Source organism: Antedon bifida, chromosome 11 (genome assembly GCF_963402885.1).
Source record: "Antedon bifida chromosome 11, ecAntBifi1.1, whole genome shotgun sequence".
NCBI classification, from domain to species: Eukaryota; Metazoa; Echinodermata; class Crinoidea; order Comatulida; family Antedonidae; genus Antedon; species Antedon bifida.
In genome coordinates, this window is record NC_136236.1 from 19096986 (window position 1) to 19117829 (window position 20844).

General features: G+C 32.9%; 3 protein-coding genes across 3 annotated transcripts in view; 1 reads left to right on the forward strand and 2 right to left on the reverse strand.

The window, feature by feature from the left end:
* Window positions 1-20844, reverse strand: part of LOC144856537 (small ribosomal subunit protein mS25-like) — a 125301-nt gene that overhangs the window by 13933 nt on the left and 90524 nt on the right. The window lies entirely within an intron of this gene.
* On the forward strand, window positions 561-8628 carry LOC144855252 (sodium- and chloride-dependent GABA transporter 1-like). The gene is made up of 11 exons (XM_078713056.1): window positions 561-810; window positions 3107-3238; window positions 3455-3713; window positions 3993-4125; window positions 4468-4706; window positions 5068-5192; window positions 5352-5467; window positions 5819-5953; window positions 6258-6461; window positions 7188-7358; window positions 7587-8628. The coding sequence occupies exons 1-11, from the start codon at window positions 561-563 to the stop codon at window positions 7827-7829; spliced, it is 2007 nt and encodes a 668-aa protein (XP_078569182.1). The 3' UTR covers window positions 7830-8628.
* On the reverse strand, window positions 12454-20109 carry LOC144856514 (sodium- and chloride-dependent GABA transporter 2-like). Its single transcript, XM_078714525.1, has 11 exons — window positions 19861-20109; window positions 18331-18462; window positions 17244-17502; window positions 16950-17082; window positions 16577-16815; window positions 16144-16268; window positions 15641-15756; window positions 14848-14982; window positions 14060-14263; window positions 13738-13908; window positions 12454-13285 (listed from the first exon to the last, which is right to left on the reverse strand). The coding sequence occupies exons 1-11, from the start codon at window positions 20066-20068 to the stop codon at window positions 13046-13048; spliced, it is 1962 nt and encodes a 653-aa protein (XP_078570651.1). The 5' UTR covers window positions 20069-20109; the 3' UTR covers window positions 12454-13045.

Sequence of the window (20844 nt, forward strand, 5' to 3'; positions counted from 1 at the left end):
AACTGTTCTTTCTATCTAATTAGTAAATTAGAGCTAAAGCGGACAACTTCCACAGCCACCCGACAATTGTTTTACAATTAACATATAAAATACTGAAATTCTTTTTAATGACTGAATATATGATTTTAAAATAATATACATAATTAAATTATATAACTTTAAAGGCAAATTACTGGAAAATGACAATGGGTCTAAGTGGCTGGATCTTAGTAGAGATACAACATTTCTTGAATTGAATTGAATCGAATTGAATTGGGTTCCAGAGTTACGTCATAAATGATTATTAAGAAGTTAAAAGGACGTCCTCTATATGATATTATGGTTTACGTAATATTCAACGCAGTCACAGGTAATTGTACAAAGGAAGCGTGATAGATAATAATAGGCTTATCTGTAGGTGAGGGAAATCAGGTCCAAAGTTCAAGACACCCTAATATCAGCATTAGAGATGAGTGATATTACAGTGATATAAACGAATTTATCAATCATACCGTAAACATCGTTCATTGAAGAAAGAACTATCTTGAGAACGCAAATCGATTCTGTTGTTATTAGTAAGCATGGCTTCGATTATTCCAGAACAGAAAAATAACAATGAAACTAACGGTGGTATCGCTGTTATTTCCATGAATGAATTTAAATCTGATGAAAGTAGCAAACACGTGTATGAGGACAGTGAAGAAGAGGATGATGAGATTGATAGAGGAGGTTGGGGTAGTAAAATGGATTTCATCATGGCGTGTATTGGATATGCTGTTGGTCTTGGTAACGTTTGGCGCTTTCCATATCTTGTGTACAAAAATGGAGGAGGTAAGACTTAATGAAATATTTTTCCCCTCAAAAAAGGGGATTTTGTTGTTTTTTGTTGTTGAATATTCTATTTTGTCTCAAAATAGTTATTTTAAGCAAAATATAGTCAAATTGTCTGTCATGGTTTTATTTTTTGTTGTCCAGTTCCAATACTGTCTGTCTTTTGTCTTTCTGTACCAGTTGGTAATTCTCCAGTACTACACTACTATGAATAAATAACTCGATATGGTCTACTGTATTAATGTTAACATTTACTTACGTCTATTACAGTAGGTTAAGATTAAGTTTAAAATACCATTACTTATGTAACACTGTATTTCATGTTCAAAAGGTTGATACTAAGCGTATTTTATGAACATTTCACTTAAATACAATAGAAAAATCGAATCAATTACCGTTATAGTGCTCAACCATTCTATAGCACAAGATAAATAGTAACATGTATTTATTTTGTTCATACATTGCATGTGCATTTAGTTTAAAAAAATATAAATTAAACAAGCGGTGTTAAAGTTGAACCTTAAATACAATAACATTTGTACTGCTTACAATTAATAATGTACCGTATTAAAGCAGCCATTCTGCCATACTGCTTACAATCAATAAGGTACCGTATTAAAGCAGCCATTCTATTATTTTGCTTGGGTTGGTTAATAATTAACATGTCATAGTTTACGAATTTTTCCACTTGGGATGAAATATCATATCATTATATAAATACATAGATAATGATCCCTATATACATAATCTATTAGCTGATGTTATCATTGTATAATCATCCGCACTTACGTATTTTATTAATTTTCTGCAACTTTATCTAATCTCTTGATAACATAATTTCATTTAGGTATAATTGAATGCAATACAAGGAACTTAACTACCACTACATACAACCTATTGCGATCATCTAAACGACTGATATAAATATTAACGAACGAACTAAAGCCCTTTATAATAAATTATAATCCAGAAATGGGTACAGTATAGAGTAGCATTATCAATATACTTTTAGATTAGATGTTAGCATGGAAATTCAACTTTGTATGACTTTATTCATCCCTCAGCAATATGGTACAAAAGATAACGAATTGACGCGGTCTGTGAACATTACAGATGTTTAATACGTTTACCAGTGTACTCAATTTATTATGTTATCCTAAAAATAATTCGAAATTACAAGACAATATAGTTCACAGTTGTTACGTTAAAAGTTTCGCTTTAAAAAAATTAGGACTATACTAAAGTGTGATGAATTTAATATTATTATTATTACCAGAGTTTTTTTTTTATAACTGTGTAATGTTAATTTATTCCTACCTAATATTACCGGTACTTCTTACTATCAGTTTAAAGTCATACGGTACTTTATCAACACCATTTTCTTTCAACTAAATCAAAAGATAAAAAAAATACATCACTCTTAGTAATTGGTGAGTTTTTAATTACAGAGTCATAATTATGAACGTTTTGTTTACTTTCTATCAAAATACTAAAGATACACCAATAACTAAACGATATAAATCGATTGTATTGACGGTCATAAACGTTTTATATTCATTTGTGTACATTATGTTTATAGTTTAATACCCTAATATACACATACAGTACTGTTCTCCACTTATAACAATATTAACATTGGTAATTACCGTGATATTTATGATGATGTATTTACAACAGTGTGATAGGTTTTATTAAATGACCAAGCGATTAATAGTGTAAAGGTCAAACACATAAGTCTATGTGTACATAAGGGGATGTCCAATAATTCAAAAGGGTCACGAATTTGTAAGGGCGTGCCTGTGATCTATTATTCCGCTGATGGATAGCAGCTATGCCAATATTAATTTAACATAAACTTTATCTTATCGTAGCGTGATGTCAATTGTTTGAAAACTATATGACCAGTCGTTTAGATATGCCTCTCGTTCTGTTGTTCCGTGACTGTATCTAATATGAATATACCAGTAGAGCTTATCATTGCATTTTTAGAGGTTGGCCACTACCAAAAGACATCTAAATTAGCATATAGGCCTATACCCACCAAAAAAAAGTATTGAACGTCATGATATTCTACAATTTGTTGCCTAAAACTAATTACTATATGAATTTAGAATATATAAAGAAACAGAAACAAAAGTGTCCGTCTTCATGCCTTTTGTATAATACATTTCCTTCGAAAAGTACGCCCAACGTCACAATAGCATATATGTATTATTAATTGAAGGAAAACAAAACTAGTAATTTTTGCTGACTATTACCATTCTTATACTAATATATTATAATTAAATTTTTGCAGGTGCTTTTCTTATACCATATTTCATTGCCTTGGTCATTTGTGGCGTACCTTTGTTTATGTTGGAAGTCACTATGGGACAACTTCTAAACACTGGAGGTATCAGTTCCTGGGACATTTTTCCAATACTGAAAGGTAAATAACGCTACTCGTTTAGCTAATTACTGATTTACTTAAACTGAATTGAATTGATCCATCAGAACAATATTACAACGAATCACAACACAGAATGATTTGTATAAAATTAAAACGATATAAATTGTATTTCATTAAGCATTTGTGCTTTATATATATATAATTTGGAAAAAAATATATAAACAAACGCCTTAAAAGTGTTTATTTTCTTTACAGGTGTGGGCTTTGCAGCCACAACAATATCAGCGATGTTGAATATATATTATATTATTATCGTATCATGGTCGCTGTTTTATCTGTTCGCCTCCTTTCAAAGTGAGTTGCCCTGGGGAGAATGTGACAACTCATGGAATACTGCGTACTGCAATGCTATCAGCAATCAAAACGATACCGCTGGCACGGGTTACTTCAGATCAGGGAATGGTACATTGTATCCAGTAGAACTAGGAGAGTCACCAGCTCAACAGTACTGGGAGTAAGTGCCAACTAACCCATTGTGCATCACAATTAATTCTTCACGCATCCTCGTATATTGAAATGTCCATAATGTTAAACTCAAATCCTTACTTAACAATAATCTGTTATTGATATCATTGAAATGTTTTATTGATCGAACACCCAATTCTCTCGCATAGTACACTATGTGTAGATTACCGCTTTTTCAAACGTTAAATATACGTCACATCTATTTGGCTGAATGGTTAGTGCTTTAGTTTATTAGCTACTATCACTACTATAATTTTACATTTTACAGACGAAGAGTTCTAAATATAAGTCCTGGAATCGACGAAATAGGCGGTCTTCAGTGGGAGCTTGTTGGATGTCTTGCACTAGCCTGGGTTCTTACATATGCGTGTATTTGGAAAGGTGTTGCTCAAACTGGCAAGGTACGTATACATTAAACATATTGGTATGTCTTGAACAACCATCAGTTTAGGGTTATATGTCAAAGTGATATTGGTAGAGCCAGAAATAGCCGTGGTTAAGATAGTATATAATATGATGACGCATTATATTTACGTGTCTATGTTAACTTTAAAATCATAAAATGTAAAAAAAGAAGAGATAAAAAATGTTTACCACAAATAATTTGACATGGCGTCTATCTCTCCTGTTTACCACACAAAGGTTATATACGATAAACCATGATTGTTTAAGGGTTAATGGTTAATAGGTTTTAAATTTACATAATTGTTTTCATTTTTTTTAATTATGAACATTTGTTGCAGATTGTGTGGTTTACAGCGTTAATCCCATACGGAATATTGACAGCACTTCTCATACGTGGTTTAACTCTAGAAGGACATCAAGATGGTATTGAATATTTCATAACTCCTGACTGGGAGCGCTTGAAGACACCAACTGTCTGGGTTGATGCAGCTACGCAGATTTTCTTTTCTTACGGAGTTGGAATTGGTTCTTTGATCTCACTAGGAAGTTACAACCCTTACCGAAATAACAGTTTGATGTGAGTAAAAGGTTACTTTACCATCATAAATCATGACAAATATTATTATTCTCCATCTATTACCAAATGTAAGTTAAACCTTGCAAATTCTACGCTAAACATTAATTAATTAAACAATTTTCAAAATCAATTCAAAATGCTAATGTTCTGTAAACTGCAGTTGCTTTAACGGACACAATGGTATTATTATTAAAGCCTGTTTTTCAGTAGACGTTAAAGTTTAGAATAAATAGCAATGGTGATCGAGCCGCATCGCTAATATTTAACATTTTTAAGCCGGCCACGTGTTTAGAAAGACAACATCAAGTGAAAGACAAGTAAAATGCTTAAACTCTAAAATCAAATTATTTCTTGATTTCAGAGATACTTTAGTTGTTGGAGTCGTAAATGCTGGTACAAGTCTTTTTGCTGGATTTGTCATTTTCTCAATATTAGGGTTTATGGCTAACGAACTAGGTCTTCCGGTCTCAGAAGTTGTTGATGAAGGTAATTAAAGTTGTTTTTTACAGTTTAAATAAATTAGGTTTATTAGCAGACTGCGATCAATGATTACAATTCACTAATTTACAAACTATAAAATACAAATCGTAAAAATAAATTGTACAAAATAATGTTCATGTTTACCATTATAATTTATTTCCATAGGTCCTGGACTTACCTTCATTGCGTACCCGACGGCCGTGTACCAAATGCCACTTGTTCCTCAGTTATGGGCCGTCATATTTTTTCTAATGTTGATTATGCTTGGTCTTGATAGTCAGGTAACTAGTAAAGCTCAAACTAAGTCTGATAGGCCTACTCCTACTACTTATTTTATTTTGCAGAAGAATTATATTTATATTAAAATGATAATAATTATATAATAAATAATATATAACAGAGGCTGTTTATAATATCACTGCTTGTCAAATTTAGCCCCAAACCTACATCAAAGAGGTTTTTCTCTGACAATACACACAATCTTAAGAGTAAGCATAGCCCTACATTTCCATGGCATTTTATGGAATTGCGGCTTCACAATTACGGTTGAGCATACTGTTGTGAATTGTTTAAATGTAAATACAAATAATTAATTATTGAAATAAAGCATTTATGAATGTAATTCTTCCCAGTTTTGTGTGGTTGAAGGCTTCGTTACATCTGTTATGGACTACTGGCCTCAGTACAAGTTACGCGAAAACAGAACTGTATTTCTTTTGGTTGTTTGTGTAATCGACTTTCTACTTGGATTGGTCTGTGTTACAGAAGTAAGGTTTTAAAATATTCTTTATCATCACAACAGAAACAATCCTATTTAATATTCATATTATTAATAATTTTAGTATTATAAAAGATAATACTCATCGTACCGAACCCTTAATGCGTGGTTCCCACTAGAGACACAACGAGGTGCTTCTCTGGTGGGAACCATCACGCTTAAAGAAAATATCTGCCCCAGCTAAATGATGCAGTAAGTAAAAGAGCGAAGTGATTATTTTAAAAAGTGTATTAGTTTATGGTAATTTGATGATGACAATCAAAATAATATTACTCAAAATTTTGCTTTTAAAGGGTGGTATGTATTTTTTCCAATTAATGGACTCGTACGCTGCAAGTGGTATGTGTTTACTTTGGGTTGCAACATGGGAATGTGTGGCCATTTCATTTGGACTTGGAATCAAGAACTATTACAACGCCATTTCAATGATGATGGGCTTTACACCAGGATGGTTCTGGATTATCTGTTGGGCAGGTACAGCACCAATTGTCAGCTTTGTAAGTTTCTTTCTTAACATTCGTTTAGTTTTATAAATATAGCCTAATTTTAATTTAATCCGAAAGAGGGAGATTTAATTATACAACGCTCCTATCATCCTATCCTATCATGGACAAAGAACCAACTTTCGAACCCTGAATGGTATATTAAAGATTTAATAGCGCTTTCTTTCATTAGAGTTGACAAATCATATATTATACAAATATTGAATGTTTATGAGTGGGATGGTAAGAATATTTCATGAGTTGAAAAATTAAGTGCTCTATTTTAACGAGGCGGAGCTGAGTTGAAAATAGAACAGTCAATTTATTTGAATGAAATATTCTCTCTATTCAACGAATACGAAACATTCATTATATATTTTATAAAACACCTACTTTTAATCAATGTATCCATTGTAATTCATTGACGCGACCTAGGCCGAGAAGCTATAGGCCATTAAAAAAGGCAGTGCTCCAACACGCGGAGTAGAAAAGTTATAGACAACACGCAACAAATTGATTTCCGAACGCGATCAGTCAACGTCGTCGCGTGGTAAAAATTCTAAAAAATGTTTACAGAAAGCTGAACGTGCATTAAAGCGCGTTAAGTATCACTATTGGATATTTTTCGTTACATATGGCTAATTCAAATTGACACGTGATGCGTAATTGACTAATCAAATTGCAAGAATGCAATCAAAAGTGTTTTGAAATGAAATAAAACATTTACATTATTTACAACAGGGAATATTCGTGTTTGGCCTTGTCGATTATCAACATGCCAGATATGGCGAAAGTTATGTATACCCAGTGTGGGGTGAAATTTTGGGCTGGTTTATGGCGCTGGCGTCAATGCACTGGGTCATCACATACGCTGCATATATACTGCTAACCACAAAAGGGTCGTTCTCTGAGGTAAGTTTTTACCAATTTTACCAAAGTAGTTTTCATATTTTTTTATTAACAGTTGTAACTATTATTATTACAAGCATCTTGTTAACATGTTCAATGGCACCGCCGATGAATGAACTATTATAGTAGCAAACATCACAAAGAAGATAATGTGGTGAAAATAATGACTATAAACAAAACAGGATAATTTTATTCGTTATCAAATATTTTAACGAATATTCAATATTACAGAGATGGGCATCCGTAACAACAAATCAATTCGATTTTATGAAGAGAGAATTGAAAGAACAACGAATAGAGAAAAGATTACAATTGAAGCTACAGCAGGAAGAAGCAGAAGCAGCAGTGAATGTAGAAGGTGTCAAAGATAACAATTCCGATTCTATGCAAGCACGTGACAATGTCAGTACACCACCGGAATATGACAACATAGCGTACGAGGCCGAACAAGACGAAAAGTTGACGAAGATGTGAACAAAAAATCAAAATAGATTGAAGAACTGAAGAATATGAGGCAAAAACAGCAACGACTCATGAAACAAATAAAAATACTACAGAAATACGGTTTCTATATTTTGAGACTCAACATTTTGTCGTATTTTGTACATCCATGGATTAAGAACAACATGGCACTTTATGTAACACACAAAGTCAGATTTATTTGTACTATTATCACTATTCACAGTAACAATTAATGTATAACAAAATATTTTTTTTATTTCAAATTAAAACAAAATGTCAACAATAATTATAGGCCTATATAAATACTGTTCATTGTTTGCATAAGATCAATCTTAACAGTGTTTTTTCGTTCTGTAGAATGACTTTTTTCAAACAGTTTATTCAGAACAATGCTGTCATAAATTGAGGTATTTTACGTATCTAGTAGCCGGTAAAAGGGTTCATAATTAATAATAACCAGACTTCACGTAAATACTATATTTTTTGCAAAAGTGAATTATGTAAGAGCCTTACTAAGAACATTTTCTTTTTGAAAAATTGAAAAAAAAATGTTACAATCAAAATATTTTCATTTTCAAAATTGCTGTTCAGCTATTTATTATACCAATGTACGATATATATCATGCATATATTCTACATACATACAAGTCTTTACCACAGTCATGATAATTGTCTTTTTTTATGATTCTATAAAGTTTTTACACGGGTATAGGTAATAAGAAAATGAACAAATCGTTTGTGATTATATGTGACACAACTGCTATTTGGTTCACCGTATAGATATGTATATATATATTGTGTACATACGTTTGAGAATTTAATTAGAGGGATACAGTAAATATCATAATGTATAAAGTTTAATTGTGATTTGAATAAAGATATATCATTTATGGTATTTACGATTTTATTTGTTAAACCCCGGTGTTGCTAGGTTGATGTGGAGGGTCTGTCTGAAGTTTCTCGAAGTTTTGAATTGTCACAAACCCCGGGGCGTCTCCGGAGATCACTGCGGAGATGGGTATGAAAGGGATATAATTATGTATATACCTATTGACACCCAGGACGATATCTTAAAAACTGTGGACGTTAACATGCAAACAAAAAACAAAAGAAAGTAAAATATAACTCTGGAATTTACTAAGTTGTCTCAATGGCATCTTTTAAAAGAAGACTGAGGACCCTTCCCCGGGAATAAAGGGTCAAGTATCAAGTAAGTATCAGATGAAGCACTCAGAAGCTGAGGGGAAAATATAAATCCGGTAACACTACATTCGGAGAAAGAGGGCTCACTACATGATATTTGTGGTCCATGTTAAAGCAATACAGAGGGCGTGCTAGTTTTAAATATTGAAAGATACAGATATGTCAGATTTTAATATAATAATAAGCTTTTGTAACACCCAAACATTAAGACAACAGCATAATAATCGTCATAGCGAAAAAAAACCCAATAAATATAGCAAGTTATGTTGCCAAGTACCATAAATAACAAATGAAATCACTCAGGGAAACTATATTCGGGTAGAGAGGACTCAATACCATATTCTGGCCCAAGGTTAAAAGAATACAGAGGGCGTACTATTCAATATTTAGCTGACAATGACGATATGATTTATTTCTTTTGACGACCCTTTTTAGGGTATGAAAGAATATTTTGTCAACAGTTGTCGGACATATATGCTTACCTCTATAATTTATGCTTTTTATTATAAAAGTTTACAGATTCTTGGAAGAAATCATGCATTGTTTCTGTGCTCAAACGTTCTGTTTCTGAGATCTTAGACCAGAAATGATTTGTCGGATATTTTGTTTGTACAATAGCCTACACTCGTGTATCAAGTAGGTTTTCCCATATACTATTCCAATTCAATGGTGATGGTGTACGATGATGATTCCCACTATATTGAAGAAATTCATAGTATTCAGTCATGTGTGTATTATGATGATAATTATCTAGAGTTGAATACATCTAAAACTAAGAAAACGATTGTTGATTTTATAAAACAGAAGATTAATTAATGAAAAAAAGAACAATGTTCTTATAAAAAATAATCATATTGACCGCGTTGATAAATTCACATACCTTTGGAACGTATTTAATAATTCTTTTAATTGGGATGATGATCACACTGATTTTGTAAATACAAAGTTAAACTTGTAAAGGTATAGTTTCAATAAATATTATTATATAGACACGTCCTGCGTCATCAAAACTACGTTATGCTATATCTGATCGCAGCATTCACCTAGTTTTCGCCCTGGGTTTGTTTGTGAAGTTTTTATCTGAATCTCACCAAACGTTGACACAGTGACATGACCCAAAATATCGCCGGAGTTTGATATTGACTAGGATAGTTCATTGTTCATTCAGGGACAGGGTTGATCAAGGTCACAATCTAAAAACTATTTTTAAAAAATTCTTTATTATAATATGTCATTGGCTACCAGAGCATTGTCCAGCTTGGCCGTAAGGTTCTGAGTCAAATGTCACGCCACAAAAAAACCTATTTTTGAAAATTACGATAAAATTTCATTTGCAAAATAATAAAATAAAATACACTCAGCAACAATTGAACCAGAGCACCTATAAAAAGCTGGATACATAAACAATGTACATTTACTTGAATTAAACTTGAATACTATAACGCACAAAATTTAAACAAATAGTAATTTGTAATAATAATAATAATATCTTTACTGTTAAATAGGCCTATTACTGTTTTTATAATGCCGACGGTTGCAAAGTTCAATTTCGACGATATACAATATTGGGAACCTTATCTGTGTAATGTGTGTGTTTATAAGCTGATTGTTACTAATGAACATTTCATTCCACAACTGATTATGAATTAGTTCTCTTTGTGGTGTGCATGTAAAACCGATTATTTGAATTTAGATCTGACTATTTTGTAAATAAATGACGCTAGATTCTGATCTTCAACAATAACAATTTTGTTGTCAAAATGTTTCAAAATTCAGACAGAAACGATTTACTGAAAGAGCAAGATATAAACGATGGAAGTAAAAAGCAAACTGAAACTGATGGAACGGATGGTGGGTCAGTTGCAAGCTTATTAAACGTTATCGGCAACCTTGGAGCATCGGTAATCAGAATATCAAGTACTGCAAGAAGGTACCCTGAACAGTTCAACAGCCTAGAAGAGCGAACCAAACGAATTCTCACAGTACTTGTAGAACTTAAAACGGAGTTGGAAAATAATGATTTGGCATTAACCGTTTTACAAGACATTAGGTCAAATCTGATAAATACAGAGGCTTTTTTACTCAGTCGCTTGGGGGATCGACGAACTTGTATGGGATTGTGTTTATCTTTGCTGAGACATAGATGGGTAGATCATAAATTGCAATTTCTTCATCAAAATCTTGATAGCTGTTTACTTAATATTCTCGTAATTCAATCACAAGCAAACAAAGTAAGTTTTAATTTACATAGAGCATGGATTAATGAATTCATTAATCCATGCTTTTAGGTATGGATTAGTTATAGTGACTGAAATGTATAAATCTAGAAATTCAAATAAACTAAAAGAAATCAAAAGCAAAATACACAATGTACCAGAATAGTCTCAGTTAAACCTAACTAAAAAATAAATAATAAGTTTGAATACGTTATTTTCTAATAGAAATGAATGCACTAGACATCTAGACACATGTTTTTGTTATGCTGTGTACTGTGCTTCATTTTATAGAATGTTCTAATTCGGTGTATAGAAGACGCAATACACAAACGAAATATACCTGAAAATAGGGACGTGTTCACACAAACAGGTTAGTACTGTATGTTAGCTTTGATCTGGAAATATGTAGGCCTATTGCTGAGTATATAACGATATACTGCACCGAATGACGGATAGAGGGCGCATACCTATTGTCTCTCGAGACAGACGGCTGCCAACATTGAATGTGAAAGTAAATGAAGGAAAGGAAAAATATTTCACAATGCAAATTATTCCACTTTGACCTGTCATGATAAATATGATCTGATACCGAAATCGGTCCGATGATAAGGCCTACTAATCGGTATATACGATTTGGGAATGCAAAATTTGTATCGAACATAACGCTTTAATTTCTAAATTTGTTTTCTGGCAGATATATCTGATCCTACGCCAACTGACAACGCATGAACGACATTCTTAAATGGAAAAGAAGAAGATAAAGTAGTATTATTGAGTTAGGAATTAGGAATTAGGAATAACAATAACAATTGTTATTAGCATGATATTTACGGATGCCATCATTTGTAAATATTATCAGCCTAAAATTGGTATTTCATTGCCTGTTTAACGATACCGACTAGTCGTGGCTGTAGGCCTATAACACTGTCGAGTATTTTCGTGAAACTGTAGAGTCTAGACAGACTCTTGTTGTTATTTCTTTGCAAGAAACATAACTATGTAATGATGAGCTTTATTTCTTGAAAACTTTGCATAATGATTTTAATTGTTATCCCACGTCTTCTATTGATACAGATCGTGCCCGTTATTCGAGTCGAGCGGTCTCAATCAATAGTAAAGATTGCTTTTAATAACAGTTTAATATGTATCATTAGTTTATTCCTGCCTTTCAGAAGCTACAATCAAAAGTAATCTAATATTATACACAGCGTTTCGTAATTAATAATTAATTTAAGGAAATGAAATTGCATTTATATAGTCTTTTAATATGATTCCCAACGTTGAAACATTTTAAAAATTACTGTTTCGGGTTTTCAACTGATCCCGACTTATGTAGGCCCATGGAGAAATGTCTCCATGGCAGGCCTCGGAATTACCTGAGATTTTCATTTTGATGAATAAATAGAAATAACATCCAGTTGTGTATCTACTTTGGTTTGTGTTACGAATGCAAATATTAATTTTCTTTAATAGCAAAATAATACTGTATCTCAGTCTAACCAGGAGTACCTGGAAACCCTGTACATAATAATGAACATATTAAATTATATAACACATTAGGAATTGTAAACAGGGCAAACTTATATAAACGTCGATTCTTACAATTACGCCATTACGTCATAATAGTGATTATTTTCTTGTACTAAACTGAACTAAACTACTGTATAACATCTATATACTTTGAAACCTACAGTGCATGTATAGGCACACTGTAAGCCTACGTATAGGCCTACTATGATTTCTAAACAAAAGTATCATCCTAAGTTTTGAATCCTTGAACATAATGTAGGCCTACGGTAAATGTTTAGATCAATTAACTTCAACGCGTGTCCACCCAGATTCATCTGGTTTATATACAATGTTATCATAAGCGTGTACGTTTTTAATTTCATCATTTTGATCATCGTCTGGTTTCTTTATACTACTCTTGATTTCTGTTAGTTCTGTAACCAACGTTTCAAGCTTTTGTTTCTGTCGTTCTTCTTTTCTTCTTTCTTTAAGTTCTTTTGCTTCGAAGTCAAACTTGTTTGTTGTGACAATGGCCCAACGCTGCAAGTAAAACATTTAAGTGATTAGTAGGCAACAACAATTTTAAATAAGCCAAAATTCATATATTTTTGTTGAAATATTTGGCGTTCAGTTAAGTTTTAAAACGGATATTGATTTACTTCATAGGCTATAATAATCTTGTCTTCATTAGGCCTATGTTAAATTAAAATAAATTAAAAACGACAGCGTAATAAATTAAAGTTACCAAAAAAATCAAGCCCGTCGTTGGATCTAACGATTTATTAAAGTTCCAAACACACATTTTTCGAATATCATAATTGAAAAATAAATAGTTACCAAGTTAAAAAAAATTATGATACAATTATTGTTTAATTTAATGACAGTTAATGTTTGTAGCATATACAATAAGTTACAAGATCAAGTAAAGCATCAAGTTAATATTATCTTTGATGTCGATCTTATTTTTTGAATTGTTTGTATCTATGTTTTACCTCAGACCAAGATCCTCGTGTCGTGAGTAATATGTATACGGCATAAGTGATGATCCAATGCATTGATGCTAGTGCCATAAACCAGCCTAAGATTTCGCCCCACACTGGATAGTAGTAGTTTTCTCCATATGTGGCGTGTTGGTAGTCAACAAGAGCAAACACGAATATACCCTGAAATTATAATTTGTTTATACTTATGTATTTATTCTTTTGAAATGTGTTGACCGTATACATATATTTTGCTAGCTGTTAACCTTCCCGTTAAAAATAAAATACCGTATAGGCCTACTGACAATATTTACAGTAATATTTTGAAACTTACTAAACTAACAAATGGAGCCGTAACAGCCCAGCAGAATGGCCAGAAAAGTCCAGGAGAAAATCCTATCATAGTGCAGACAGCGTGGAAGTATGTTTTTATTCCAAGACCATATGATACAGCTACACATTCCCACATTGCTACCCACAGTAAGCACATTCCACTGACACCGTAGGAATTCATCAATTCAAAGAAGTACATACCGCCCTTTAACCAGAAGAGACAACAGACAATTATTGAATTATTTATTTTCTAAACAAATATACACCGTAAAACCTCGAAAAGAAGCCCATGGACTAAAGGGGATGGGGATTCGTTTCGAAATAACTGTTAGGATTTTCAAAACATTATCTGCCAATTTTACATAATTATAATTATAAAATACCATTTTAAATTGTAAAATAAATGTTTGATAAACTCGATAACATCCATTATATCTGCATCACGAGTTATCTGGCATTATATCACCTTGTTCCTTTGATATTCAAATAGTCCATCTTGAAAAGATGGGTTTCTTTTCGAAAGAAGCCCAGTTGGGTTTCTTTTCGAAAGAAGCCCAGTTGGGTTTCTTTTCGAAAGAAGCCCAGTTGGGTTTCTTTTCGAAAGAAGCCCAGTTGGGTTTCTTTTCGAGGTTTTACCGTATAACGTATTCCAAACTGTATTAATCCATCATCAAATAATTGTAATTATTATTGTGCATGATAGTAAGTTGAAAAATATCAGTAACTTAGAGTTAGTTTGAAAGGTGTATATTATGGACAATGGGTTAAAATGATAATAATATATTTTACCTCTGTAACACAAACTAACCCAAGAAGAAAATCTATGATGCAAGTTACCAGCAAAAACAGTGACCTGTTTTCTCTAAGTTTATATTCAGGCCAATAATCCATTGTCGATGTTACAAAACCTTCAACAACGCAGAACTGTAAAATATATACACAAAAGTGATACAATGCAAATTAGTCCTTAATTTTAAATCCATAATAAATAATAGATTCAAAGTTAACAAGAAATAAACATATGAGTTATTATTTAACAAAGGCAGGAGCCTGTGTTGCAATGAAACAGAAAACAACATAACAACAAGAACAAAGCATTTGTCATTTAAACGAAGGAACTGTGGAAGCTGACTGAATTATTATGAAATAGTAATTATAAATGATTAGATTAAAACAATTACATTGCATATTGAAGTAACAAACATTTAGTAAACACTTTAAATTGTCTTTAACGATTTAGCGAGTTTGGCATAGTTGGGCAGAGAGCATTCCCAACATTTGGACATGAGGAAAAAGTAGTTTGACCTTTGTTTGATTGGAATTAAGATATTACTGTATGTTTATTTCTAGCCTGGGTATTGTAATTATATTTACGATGAATAGGCTGTAAACAAGTGATTATGTGAACCTTGTAGCTTGATGTTTCTACGATACAACGTAAACCAAATCACAATTTGCCTTTAATGCTAAAAACGGTATGCTTATCTATAGATAATATCGACATCACTGCGTATAATCGGAAAATCAGTAATGATTTCTTTACAGTAACAATAAATAGTTATAAAATAGTTATAACACAAACCTGACTATCCAAACCAAGCATTATCAGCATTAGGAAAAATACAACTGACCACAATTGAGGAACGAGAGGCATTTGGTACACAGCCGTCGGATACGCAATAAAAGTAAGACCGGGGCCTAACAAAACAATGCAATCAACGTTTCTTTAATACGTAAGAAAAATATTGTTATATTTTACAAAAAGTTTCATTTTTTTAAATGTATGTTAGAAAGGCAGTGTGATTCCTTGTTATCTGACCTTTATAATTGATACCATAGGCCTAAACAATTATTACAACAAAATTATTTACCTGAAAAAACTGTAAAAATGTAACCGTTTTTATTGTCTTTTTATAAATGAGATCATTTTTTTTTGCTAAAGTGATTAACTTTATTAAAACTACAAAATCTGATTTTATTGATCTTCATTTTTCCTGTCTTTTGACTGTTTTCACTTTCATAGACAAATAAGCCCCCAAAAACAGTCTGGTAATATTAAAACTTCATCATTGGTTTATATCCTACCTTCTGATACAACTTCAGAAACCGGAACTCCAAGTTCATTTGCCATAAAGCCTAGAATTGAAAAGATAACAAATCCGGCAAAAAGACTGGTTCCTGCATTAACTGTTCCCACAACAAGAGTATCACTGTAAGATAAGTCACGTAGTATCCTTTCATAGTTAACTGATTTAATTTATTAAATTTACTAGCAAAAACCAGATATTGCACGCTCTCTATCTAATGTGAATTACGGGTTGGACGACGATACTTGGGTTCCTCCACAAGTGTTAAGTGTTAATGATTTAAATGGTTTAGCCAGAAATTATTTCTGGCAAAACTTAAACCACCTCCTCTAACTAATTAATGCCGACATAAGCAGTGAAGCTATTTTTTTGTAAAATTATCCAAATTATAGTAATTCATAACAAAAACGTTTTAAGGGTGACATGCTTACATTAAACTGTTGTTACGGTATGGGTTATAGCTTCCAAGTGCGATCAAAGACCCGATACCTATCCCGTAGGAAAAGAATATTTGAGTAGCTGCATCGATCCAAACGGTTGGAGTTTTTAGACGTTCCCAATCTGGCGTAATATAATAATCAATACCCTGCTGATGCCCTTCTAATGTCAACCCACGTATAAGTAATGCTGTCAGAATACCATACGGAATCAATGCTGTGAACCACATAATCTGAAACGACAGTAAACATTGAGAAAATGATGAAAACTGAAATCTCAAAATGGAATATGTGACCATTAAACATAATCAAGATACACTTAAAATAATATATTGTGTAAAGGCTAATTTCAATACAAACTTTATACCTTTCCTGTTTGTTTAACTCCTTTCCATAAACATGCATATGTCAGAATCCAGGCTAATAAAAGACATCCGACAAGTTCCCACTGGAGACTTCCGATCTCATCAATTCCAGAACTAATCTTCAAAACTCGTTTTCTGTATTAAAACAATAACAATAACCTCTAACTTCTGATTTAATTATAGATTTTATGTGGGCATCTTACACTTTCTCAGGAGTGCATATGCCTCTCCAATTTCTAACAGACCATGTCATGTTAAGGGGTGCCACAAATTCATAAAGATGCATGTCAACTTACTCCCAGTACTGTTGAGCAGGAGACTGTCCAAGCTCTACCGGATATAATGTTCCATTCGTTGCACGGAAATACCCTGAGCCACGGGTCTCATTTTGAAGTGATACGTCATTGCAATAAATCGTATTCCATTCGTTGGTACACGTGCCCCAAGGAAGTTCACTTTGAAACGAGGCAAAGAGGTAGAAAAACGCCCACGATACAATTACAATGTAGTAAATATTAAGTATTGCTGAAATAGAAATAGCAGCAAATCCAACACCTACAGTGGAGAAAAAATTTAAAATTTCGTTTTTTTAAATCAAATCTTGACATACTGACATAGGCAATATTTCTATCTTAGGAAGATATTATAAAGGGTTTTAAAACAAAATTTCTTATTTCATCGGTAGATTTTCAACCGTATGCGGTAGAAGTAATTTCCGGGTTCACGTTGAGTCAATCACCTTGCAACTTCCTAGTTTCAACTAAGTTGGCCGTTTGTGGCGATACCCATTTTAGTTTTTTATTTATTTCCACGTGTGTGAAGGTACATTAGTTAGCATCAAATTAAATATATTCATAAAGCATCGGAGTATATTGTGGGGAATAGTATATAAAATTACATCGGGGGAACTGATGATAAGACCTTTTGTTTGAAATCGGTGAGTAAGCTGGCAGGACTATTATAAAACTGTTCGATATCTGCGTCCCGTTAGGACCCTAGGATACTTAATCTGCCCATGTTGCAAGCCGTCTAAAACGTCTTTCGATCCTTGTCGCGGAATAATGTATTAATTATACCATAAATAGGATGGTATTTATTTGAATAAACGCCCAGAACACCTCCCAAATAAAACATCACTTAACATAGTAATCGGTTTTCATTTAGAAAGATTAATTTAGATTGATTTTATCACTTCATTGAACTTTTTATTAGGAATTGAAATGGATACTACAAAAAGAAATAATATACTTGTACCACGAACTATTAAATATATATACAGTAGAAGGTGATGGGTGTCAAATACAAACACGCTAATATTGTTTGATTAGTTCCGCTCAGATTGCAATGATATATTACACGGTAGATTACTTATTTTAAACTCACCTTTCAGTAAAGGAAAAATATCCCAGGCACCAATACCGCCTGTCGTTAAAAGTTGTCCCATAGTTACTTCCATCATAAACAGAGGAACGCCACATAGGACTAATGCCATCATGTACGGAATTAGGAACGCACCTATATAATTTTAAAATAAGGCTACTGTTCTTAAAATAAAATTTTCCAACATTTAAAGAACAAAATTAACTAAATAAAAGTATACGTACTATGTTTCAATTTTACAAACCTGAAACATCAATGCACCTTTCTACCATTTCTTCACATTAAAATATTGGAAAATCAACCTCCAATTAAACTGACACCACCTACTTATTATTTTGACGTGGTAAGCGGCCATCTCTCTTAAATGACCACAATGATCCCTTACGAGAGGTGGTGGTCCTTTAGAAGAGGCGGTCGGTCGGTGATAACCTTTCCCTTATGAGGATATGTTCGATTACGAGTCGCTTACGGGGTCATTTAAGAGAGACGGCCGCTTACCAGAGTCAGTCAATTATGAAAAGCGGTCCCTTAGCAGAGGTGGTGGTCAATTATAAGACGCGGTCCCTAACGAGAGGTGCTCGTTTAAGAGAGGTGGTCACTTATGAAAGGTGGTCGATAATGAGAAGCTGTCCCTTAAGAGAGACATAACACATTGCAGGATAAACAGACAAACGTTGTGAGTATATTAGAGGTGATGATCGTTTAAGAGAGGTGGTCACTTATGAGAGGTGGTCGATTATGAGAAGCTGTCCCTTAAGAGAAACATAACACATTGCAGGACCCTAAACGACAAACGTTGTGAGTATATTAGAGGTAGTGGTTGTTGGTGGTCGATTATGAAAGGTGGTCGATTATAACCTTCCCTTTCCCTGAGAGGATATGGTCACTTACGAGAGGTGGTCGATTATGTCAAGAAACGGTCCCATAAGAGGTGGTCACTTACGAGATGGCTGTTTTTAAAAGTCGGTCGTTTTACGAAAGGTGGATACTGATAGCTATAGTATAAGTAAAGAGATGTATTTGCGCAAATTTAAGCGTAATGTTTGTAAAAAACACAGGATTAAAACTGAACTTCAAAAAAGTCCAAGATTTCCAACTTACAAGAAATTTTCCACAACAAAAATACAGAATATTTTCTAAATTCAAACATATCTCAACATTTTCTAGTGTTGTTACGTTAGTGGTTACACTTTGTTACGTTAGTGATTGATTTTTTTTACGTTAGTGGTTAATGTTACATTCGTGGTTGATTTTGGTTGCATTAGTGGTTACTGTCACATTAGTGGTTGATTGTTACGTTAATGAGTGATACAGACGCAACGCAAGGATAACACAACATAAGTGATTTGACCAATTACAATTGATGGATTATTCGAACAGTGGCTTGTCATTGGCCAACTCGCTTGCGTTGCGCGTACGTCTTTGTGTTGCGTTGGAAACCACGCTTTAGTGGGTTATACATGGCCCACCCAATCGTCAACAATATTGAAATGTACAGTACTGTATATTGAAGTAGCAAATACAATAACATACCGCCTCCGTTTTTGTAGACTAGGTAAGGGAACCGCCAAACATTGCCAAGACCAACTGCATATCCAATACAAGTTATGATAAAGTCCATTTTACTCCCCCATCCTTCTCTTTCCTCTTCTTCATCTTCGTCTTCATAATATTCATCCTTCGTTTTACCATCAGTTGAATTATTACCTTTCAAATTTTTTTCAATGGGAAACTCTGACATAACAATTCCGTTTGTTGATTCGTCATGCTTTGATGGATCTATCGAAACCATGGCAGTAAACCTACACTTTTAAAACAATGAAAAGCTTTGAAAAATAAAGGTTTAATTGAAACAACAGGCTGTCGGGTTATTAAATGGGTGTTGCTATTTCAAGATACAACGTTCAATGAAAAAACTTAAATTTGTCTAATGATTAGAGGTCAACTGATACGGAATTCATTGATTAAATAATGACCTTTAGCGATAGTTAGATAAACTGAATCAATAACTTTCGCAATATAGTTTTCTAGAGTAGAAAACCACGCAGTTTGATTCATAAATGGTATAATATATTTTTATTAATACCTTTTAATAGAGCTGTTCAATTTATTAGGATGAAAAGTCAACCTACCTGTATACTACAAATTACACTGAATAAAGAAAGTTACATCTTCACTGTCAGCGAATCTTTTCAGTAGCATGCAGACAATCATCACTATCATTTCGTTTAAGTTACACAATTGCTTATCAACAGTGTGAAGTTTCTCACTACGTTTTTTTAAAGCGTATTAAAAAATATTAAATAATTTTGTATAAGCATTACTGTTGTATGGTGAAAGAGAATTTTATATTGTTGTTGATTGAAATGGTAGGCCTAAATATGCGATATCGTATTTTATAGTTTTATAAATCGTACATTTGTTTAAACTTGTTCACTGCCAACTGTAATCTTTTATTTGTATTCTAAATTGTTTGTCAAATTGGCCTGCAAACGATAGCACCAACTTCTCTTGAAC

Bases quoted from the DNA above. Each gene is read 5' to 3' on its own strand.
- LOC144856514 (XM_078714525.1), bottom strand. From the start codon at position 20,068: ATGTCAGAGTTTCCCATTGAAAAAAATTTGAAAGGTAATAATTCAACT. The intron at 18,463-19,860 runs GTATGTTATTGT...AAAATTATATAG, and splicing joins AGTCTACAAAAACGGAGGCG to GTGCGTTCCTAATTCCGTAC. The intron at 16,269-16,576 runs GTAAGCATGTCA...CTTATCTTACAG, and splicing joins TACCGTAACAACAGTTTAAT to TGATACTCTTGTTGTGGGAA.
- LOC144855252 (XM_078713056.1), top strand. From the start codon at position 561: ATGGCTTCGATTATTCCAGAACAGAAAAATAACAATGAAACTAACGGT. The intron at 4,126-4,467 runs GTACGTATACAT...CATTTGTTGCAG, and splicing joins GTGTTGCTCAAACTGGCAAG to ATTGTGTGGTTTACAGCGTT. The intron at 5,954-6,257 runs GTAAGGTTTTAA...TTGCTTTTAAAG, and splicing joins GATTGGTCTGTGTTACAGAA to GGTGGTATGTATTTTTTCCA.